General features: G+C 38.6%; 1 protein-coding gene across 1 annotated transcript; it reads left to right on the top strand.

Moving 5' to 3' along the window:
* The first annotated feature begins 3,088 nt into the window (after positions 1 to 3,088).
* Positions 3,089 to 3,652, top strand: LOC101428265 (interferon omega-1-like). Its single transcript, XM_004456077.2, has one exon. It carries the CDS (start codon positions 3,089 to 3,091, stop codon positions 3,650 to 3,652), a length of 564 nt encoding a protein of 187 aa, XP_004456134.2.
* Positions 3,653 to 9,229: the final 5,577 nt, after the last annotated feature.

The following is a 9,229-nucleotide window of genomic DNA, read 5'->3' as shown; positions in this document are numbered from 1 at the left end:
TGTATGACCTTTGCCACCTTCTTCCTCTGTTATATGGAAATGATCATCTTATCACTGGGTCGGGATGCCCTGAAGGTGGAGGATGCAATGCACATACAACAACACCCAGAACAAAGTAAGCACAGCCCCTTTAGGCATCCCCACAAAGAAGAAAAGCAACCCATCCAGTTATAGAAGCTGGATGGAAGTTTTTCCGAGATGATCTGCCTCCCTTCCTTTAATTCTTACTCTAAAACCAAATTTTTATTTCTAATTCATCTTTGTCTGAACTTGGACTCATGAATGGAAGGAAGGTCGGAATGAATAATATCTTTTAGCTCCTGAGATAGGTGACAACTCACGCATTAATTAAATAGCCATTCAGTCTAAAAACCAATTCTAATTTGAATGATGGTTGGTTGTGACTAAATCCGTGGAGCTGGATCATCTCCATGGATAGGGAGAAAATAAAAGCAACAGAGAAGGGAAGGACATAAGGAAGGAAGGAGGGAGGCATGGAGGGAGGGAGGACGGAGGGACAGAGGGGAGGGAGGGAAAGGAAAATTCTAGGAGGAAGGAAAGAGGAAAGAAGGAAGGAAGGAAGAGGCGGGGAGGAGGAAGGAAGGGAGGGAAGGGAAGGAGGGAGGGAGGGAAGGGAAGGAGGGAGGGGAGGGAAGGGAAGGAGGGAGGGAGGAAGAAAAGCAAATGAGAAAGAGCATGCCAAGCAAAAATAAAAGATAACAAACCCAGAAAACCCTCATATTGGACCACTAAAAGTAGCTACAGCATTCTCATCCAATGACTGAGTTGAAAACTGTCTACCCTACAAAACCCTTAAATCCTGATTTGTGGTTATAAAATTATTGTCATTTTGTCATTTCAGAAAGAGGAGACACCATTTCCTCTTTTTCAGTTTTCTGCATTTACTTTCCATTTGCTTTTGTAAATGGACTGCTTACTTTTACTTTCCAGGAATGCTTAAAGACAGAAGAGAACTCTGATGTCTAGAAAATCATACAGAGAATAAGTTTTTTTTCAGCATGTTTTCTCTTCCTTAATTTGCAACAGACCTCAAAGTGAAATGGGAAACATTGCAGGAACATTAGAAAAATGTTTGATCAGTCAAAAGTTAAATACATAGAAGAGGGAATAAATTTTAAATTATGTAAAAAAGTGAAAAAAAATGAGTTACTTAGTCATTATTCTGGTAGAGCTAGAAAAATGGGTAGACTGGACAATGTTTTGGCCATGAAGCAGCAAAGAAGTCCAGTAGACACGTTCTAATGGCTTGAATGTCTGGGTGGTAGTAATGGCTGCACTTTACTCCTCTTGAAGACAGGGCTTGAGGTTTAATCATCCTGGTATAGTCCAGCTCAGTGCAATGATGGGCAGGTCAGTAATTATCTCAATTAATTGGAATAAAGAAAGCCAAATTGGCAAACTGCAATCATAAAGCTATTTAAGGTACATGGATTTAATAATGTTGGGGAACTCTTCCCCCTTATGAGGAGAGGAGGCTATCAGACTTATTGTACACCTGGAAAAAGAGGATGGAACTACTGACCAGCCTGGGCCATTCATATGCATACCAAACTGTTAAAATGACGCTAGAGTTGAAAGGGAGAAAGATGGGAGATTAGGTAATTTAGGCTCATATGCACAGCAATTCCACTGCCCCCACCTAGCGTCACAAAATATAGGCTTTTCAAAAGGATCTAGTATAGTTATACTGACATATTCCTTCCCTTCAGGAGGTGACTCTTAGAGGTTTTTGGCATCTTAATAACACTAAGCTAGCTACTTACTACCAGTTTAGGCCCTGAGGAGAGAGGGTGCACTACATTTATGGAAAAACAAGTGAGCTGAGGAGATGCTTTGAGAGAAGTAATAATAATGGTGGTTATAGCCAAAGTATATCACTTTGGAATTATAAACCAATTAACCCATACATCTGTTCACACACGCACGCACACACACACACACACATCTAGATTCCCTTTGGGTGGGTTCATTATCAACTTAAAGCGGAGGATTTGGCCCAATGGATAGAGCATCCCCCTACCATATGGGAGGTCCAAGGTTCAAACCCACGGCCTTCTGACCTGTGTGATGAGCTGGCCCATGCGCAGTGCTGATACGCGCAAGGAGTGCCGTGACAAGCAGGGGTGTCACCCACATAGGGGAGACCCATGCACAATGAATGCGCCCCATAAGGAGAGATACCCAGCGTGAAAAAGCACAACCTGACCAGGAATGGCACCACACACACAGACAGCTGACACAGCAAGATGATGCAACAAAATGAGACACAGATTCTGGATGCTGCTGACAAGAATACAAGTGGACACAGAAGAACACACAGCGAATGGGCACAGAGAGCAGACAACTGGTGGGGGGGGGGTATGGGAAGGGGAGAGAAATAAAAATAAAATAAAGTAGAGGCAGTGATATCTCAGCTAGTCAACGGGGATAAGGATGAACAAGTTCTGTTCTTGTTTTGAGATCTAAAACCTTTGATCAACCATACCAGCCTGAACCAGAGGGAAGATTCTGTGGGCTAAAGAAAGTCAAGGGAGCCCATTCATTGAAGGAGACTCTCAAGTATCTGGTTTTGAAGATACAGCTGAAAATAAGACCAGATCTATGCACATAAAGGAGGGATTCTTCAAACTTGACATAGTATATCAACACTTCCATGTAGAAAATCTAGAGTGGGTGAAAGAAGATTTAATAAGAAGCCCAGGAATGATTCCTTCAAAATTGTTCTTAACACATGGAAAAAGGATCCATACAACTGCATCGATTAAAATTGGTGTTTGTTAAGATGATAAGCATCGCCCTGAATTGGGACTTCTAATATTTTAAAGTATACACTTAAATCTAAATGTAAGAATACAGACAGAATTGCAACTGATACATCTTCTCAGGGCACTGAGAAGAAAGGAAAGTCCAAAATGGGGAATAGAAAGAATGGGGGAAAAATCTGAAAATGAAAATTTGTGTCTTCAGTATTTAAGTGGCACACAAAGAAGAGAGTCCTCAGAGAACTTGGTGCAAAAGCTCACAGTCTCCTATCTCAACCAGAAGAGCGTTTGCTTGGAACCTACCAATGGCATTTCCAGTTTCTTCTCTGGTGGTGTTGATGATGATCTTCTCAAGCCCCATCGGCTCGTTTAGCTGTGGCCTGCCTCAGAGCCTTGACGTGAGAAAGCAGGAGACCTTCACAGTGTTGAGTCAAATGGGGACAATCTCCCTTCTTTCTTGTCTGAAGGACAGGACTGACTTCAGATTCCCCCAGGAGATGATGGATGGCAGCCAGGTCCAGAAAGCTCAGGCCATGTCTGTCCTCCATGAAATGCTCCAGCAGATCTTCTACCTCTTCCACACAGAGGGCTCCTCTGCTGCTTGGAACACAACCCTCCTGGACCAACTCCGCTCGGGACTTCATCGACAGCTGGAGGACCTGGAGACCTGTTTGCTGCAGGAGATGGGAGAAGAAGATTCTTTCCTGGCAATGGAAGGCCCCACCCTGGCTGTGAGGAGATACTTCCAGAGAATCCGTGTCTACCTGCAAAAGAAGAAACACAGTGACTGTGCCTGGGAGGTTGTCAGGGTGGAAATCAGGAGATGCTTTCTCTTCATAAATGTGCTCACAAGAGAACTCAGGAAGTAAGAACGAAACTGATTCCCAAAGGTGAAGATCCTACCTCAGACTGTCAATTATTCAGTCATTGTAAAAGCCATTATTTTTTGCTTCAGCTATGAAATAATTTGAGTCACATTGAACATACTTTCATCAGTAATACCAGGAATATATGTGTCCAAATATTTTCAGAATCTGGAGAAATGTAACTGGTGCCCTGTAACTGAACTTCATGTCATAAAATATATATTATTTATTTAATTATTTTAATCAATATATCTATTAATTTTGATGTTTTTATTTGTGTTCTATTTTTATACAAAATATGTTCACCTTGACTTTTCAATAAAAATACTACTTATTAAGTTTATATTAAGATGTGTCCGTTATTTAAAAAAGATCAATTTTCTCCTACCTCCTAATTCTTCAACCTAAATAGAAAAGGGTGCGGTGTAGTGCATTCATTCTTTTATTCATTCAATGGCCTTGGGAATGGAACTTGGAATAAGAGATGAGTATTCTCTGTCCTAATGAAATTTACATAAGGCAAAGGAAATGACCATTAAAGAAATAATTTTAACCTAATTACTTACATTGGGAAATGGACTACACAGGAGAAGTAAATTATGCTATGGCAGGGAGTACCACAGCAAGAAGAACTATTGGCTTTTGAGGGAAATCCAATGGGAGCTAAGACGCTCAGACAATATCATTAGGGCTGTCTCTTTCTCTTCATCCTTTAGATGAACGCTTACCATATTCTTATCAAGATGGCTGCTTGGGGTCCTAGACTCAAATTCCACTACCTTAGCCATCCCAGAGGAAAGAGTTTTCTCAGACACACAGCATCAATTCTTGCTAAGGACTCTGATTTCTTCACCTGGGTCATATGCCCACATCTTGGGCTCTGAGGAAAGGGTGGCATGGAAGCTGTCCACCCTGAGCAACATAATAAATATTTCTTTCATGGAAGAAAGATTTGTCATCAAATCTGATGGAAGTGTAAATTAGAATAATATGGAAGAAAATTTGCCAATATACCTTAAATTTTTAAAAATGAAGACAATATATTTAAAATCAATTCTAATTGCCCAATTTTCAAATTAAATATTTCACTAATTTTAACTAATTTCATTGCTTACTGCCAGATCTTTCTGAGACTGTTGCTTTTAATCAGCCTAATGTATGTAAGAGAAATGATATGGATATATGTATACATTTACATTTATATATAAACAGGTAAGAAGGTCCAAGAGGTTAGTGAACAGATATTGATTCCTGTTTGTATTATTTGAATGCAAAAAAATATTAATTTTGAATGCTTTTACAATGAAAGTAAAGTGAAGCAGTATGCTATATTAGTGCCATTTATACCAAAACTAATCATTAGAAATTTTCAGCAATTATGTGTTAATAAGGTGATGATCAACTTGGATTCAACTCTCATTTTCAAATAAAGCATATTACTGAAAAACAATGGGATTGACATTCTTGCCAAGCTTGTAAGCTGGCTCTGAGTACAGTTCTCAACACAAATGCAAGCTTTTTTGATGTGATAATGCTCTTGCCCTCATAAGACATAGCTTCTGACATGTATTTTTTTAAGACCTTTTAGACTTACATTTGAAATTATAGTGAAGTACATTTACAATTAAGGAAAGAGCTGGAAGGTCTACTTGAGTGCCATGTGGACTATCCCTTTCTGATGGCTCCACCATGATCTTTAACCAAGAAGGCAGATGAATTGGTTAGGTCTGAGGGTAGACCGTAAGCACCAAGGCTTAATCCACAACACCAGTATAAGCAGCATTACTTCTCTCTGCTCTAAGTCTTAAGCTTTGGAGTCTTTCTTTTACTAGTGGTGAGTCCCTTAACCAAATTATGTAAACCTGCAGTTCTAATGCCATCTATTGGATGTAGATCAAATGCTTGCTTAGAGACTAATCTCCAGCTAGAATATAGATTTCCTGTAGAATATAGGAAATTAAAAGAAGAGAAAGGGCATTTTGATGTCCCATCCACTAAAAACAAATAAATACAGACATGGAGAAAAAAATTCTAACCAGAAATTGTAATTTTTGTTTTAGATCCCCATATTCATCTTCTTATTCCAAAGCCAAACTTATTTTTTTCTTATTTGGTTTAACAAATTAAAAAACAGCAAATGGAAGATCACATTGAAAACTAACCAGAATAAGAAGGTTATGTTTTTTTGAGTTGTGTTTTTTGAAAGCAAAAGTTTCTCCTCAAAGTTGTCAAAACTGACATCATGTTCAAATTAATGACACAGAAGGGCCAATTTTGTCTATGAAGTTAAATTTCCTCAGACACCTGTAAAAGTGGGTAAAGACAAGTTACATCAAGGAAAGTGGCAGAATGAACAATTCCATTTGTCATAATATCCTAAAGAGTAAAATTCTTAAGAATAAATTTAACCAGTGAGGGAAGTGGATTTGGCTCAACTGAAAGAGCGTCTGCCTACCACATGGGAGATCCAGGGTCCCCTGGTCTATGTGGTGAGCTGGCCCATGCGCAGTGCTGCCATGGTCAAGGAGAGCCGTGCCACTCAGGGGTGTCCCCCATGTAGGGGAGCCCCAGGCGCAAGGAGTGTGCCCGTAAGGAGAGACATCCCAGGTGAAAAAAGTGCAGCCTGCCCAGGAGTGGCGCCACACACATGGAGAGCTGATGCAGCAAGATGGTGCAACAAAAAGAGACAGATTCCCGGTGCCACTGACAAGAATACAAGCAGCCACAGAAGAACACACAGTGAATGGACACAGAGAGCAGATGCGGGGGGTAGAAGGGGAGAGAAAATAATTTTTTAAAAAAATTTAACCAGTGAGGTGCAAGATCTGCAGACTGGAAACTTCAAAATGTTGTTGAAAGAAATTAAAGAAGACAAATAAATGGAGAGACACCCTGTATTCATGGGTTGGAGGATTGAAAGATCATCTAAAGCAATGTATAGATTCGTGTAATCTCTATCAAAATCCCAATGTCCTTTTCTTATATAAATGGAAAAGGCAGTCCTAGAATTGGAATTGCAAGTAACCCCCCAAACCAAAAGATATTGAAAAGAAAAAATAAAGTTGGAGGACGCATACTTCCTGATTTCAACACTTACTACACAGTTATAGAAATAAAAACAGTGTAGTACTAGCATAAGGATAGACATATAGAACATGGGAAGAGAATTGATAGTAAAAAAATAAACCTGCAAACAACTCAATGACAAAAAGATAAATAGCCCAATTAAAAATGGGCAAATGACTTGAACAGAAATTTTTTCCAAAGAAAAAATTGTGCTAACTAGCACAAGTAAAGATGCTTGACATCCTTAGTCATTTTTTAAAATACATATGTTTTTAATTTATTTCTTTCTTTCCTCCCCTTGCCTCCCACCGTTGTTGGCTCTCTGTGTCCATTCACTGTGTGTTCTTCTGTGTCTGCTTGCATTCTTGTCAGGTGGCACCAGAAAACTATGTCACTTTTTTGTTGTATTTGTTGCATCATCCTGCTGCATCAGCTCTCCGTGTGTGTGGTGCCACTCCTGGGCGGGCTGTGCTTTTTTCACATGAGGCAGCTCTCCTTGTGGGGCACACTCCTTGCGCCTGGGGCTCCCCTACATGGGGGACACCCCTGCGTGGCACAGCATGCCTTGCACACAGCAGCACTGCACATGGGTCAGCAGGCCCTGGGTATTGAACCCTGGGCCCTCCATATGGTAGGTGGATGCTATATCAGTTGAGCCATAATCGGTTGCCCAACATCATTAGTCATTAAGGAAATGAAAATGAAAACCACAGTGAGATACCACCACACACCCATAGGATGACCATAATAATAATAAAATTTAAAAACAGAAAATAATAAGTTTGATGAGATTGTAGAAAAATCGGAATCCATTGCATTGCTGGTGGGAATATAAAATGGTTTGGCCATTCCAGAAAACAGCTTGTTATTTCCTCAATGGGTTAAACATAGAATTACCATATGAATCAATTGGCAATTCAATTATCATATAAATACAATTCCACTCCTGGGCATATACCCAAAAGAATTGAAGCCAGGTCTTCAAACAAAAACTTTGACATACATTATAACAGCACTTTTCACAATAACCAAAAGGTAGAAACCACAAACATCCATCGTCAGATGAATAGATAAACATTTAGTTAGGGCTGTTAATTACTACTAAATATTACTTCTAATTAGCTCTAGTGCCTTGCTTACATGATAGTATTTATGTAACAAAAAAAGTAAATAATATAGTATGAGATATAATTTTAAGTAGACACTTTTTTTCACATTTTTATTTTAAAGTAATAAGACATATGGCATAATTATTTGTTATAAATTATATTCCTTTTGGGGGGTCTTATGTCATTTCTCTAAAAAGTTGGGTCACCCTGGAAAACACGTATCCAAGATAGAGACAAAATGTATTCAGCAAGATCCATATTTTAGAGGTTCTATTTTGCATGATGGATGAAGATTTTCAATATCTGTTTTTTTAAAAAAATGCTTTAATGGCAAGTTGACTCATCATCACTGATTCGTTTATTACAAAGAACCTCTGTCTTTTTTTTTTTAAGATTTATTTATCTATTTTATTTATTTCTCTCCCTTTCCCCTCCACCCCAGTTGTCTGTTTTTCTGTGTCTATTTGCTGCATCTTCTTTGTCCACTTCTGTTGTCATCAGTGGCAAGGAAAATTGTGTTTCTTTTTGTTGCATCATCTTGTTGTGTCAGCTCTCCATGTGCGGCACCATTCCTGGGCATGCTGCACTTTCTTTCACTCTGGGTGGCTCTCCTTATGGGGCGCACTCCTTGCACATGGGGCTCCCCTACACGGGGGACACCCCTGTGTGGCAGGGCACTCCTTGTACACATCAGCACTACGCATGGGCCAGCTGCACATGGGTCAAGGAGGCCGGGAGTTTGAACTGTGGACCTCCCATGTGGTAGACAGACGCCCTAACCACTGGGCCAAGTCCAACGCCCTTTGTTTTGTTTTTCATGCATACATTTTAGCAGTAATTTTAAAAGGATGAAATATTTAAAGCTCAAAACAATGTTTCAAAGATTGGAAGAATTTAAACAGAATTCGTGACCTTAAAAATTCCATATTTTACCTTGATGCTTTTCTAAAGTGGAAGTATTTAAACTATTTTCAAACTAAGAGTTTAATAGACATGAAAACGTCAGATTAAGGATGTCCCTATTAACAATAATATCATAAAAATAGAAGAATGTTTTATTGACTTAACAAAATCAAAGGAAAACTGGATATGGTCTAGCTTAATGAATTAATAAATTGGAAAAATATGATAATGACATTAAAAAATGCTTGTAGCCCAGGATATGATTAAGGAGCAAAGATAATTCTGGAAACAAGATAAGTATATTTTGAAAAAAACTATTGATTAGTTTCCTTTCATTAAAACAAAGAAAGTAAAAATTATGATTTCTAGTTTGAGTATAAATATTTAAATTTAAAAGAAGATTATCTTTTTTTTTTTTTAATTTATTTTTTTTTATTGACTTTGTAATAATATTACATTAAAAATATCTTAATACACCTACTTTTCAAATTTTAAGTTTTTT

Source organism: Dasypus novemcinctus, chromosome 8 (genome assembly GCF_030445035.2).
Source record: "Dasypus novemcinctus isolate mDasNov1 chromosome 8, mDasNov1.1.hap2, whole genome shotgun sequence".
Lineage (NCBI taxonomy): Eukaryota > Metazoa > Chordata > Mammalia > Cingulata > Dasypodidae > Dasypus > Dasypus novemcinctus.
Note: the sequence above shows the minus strand (reverse complement) of the source record. Positions and strands in the feature narration are given on the sequence as shown.

Bases quoted from the DNA above. Each gene is read 5' to 3' on its own strand.
- LOC101428265 (XM_004456077.2), top strand. From the start codon at position 3,089: ATGGCATTTCCAGTTTCTTCTCTGGTGGTGTTGATGATGATCTTCTCA.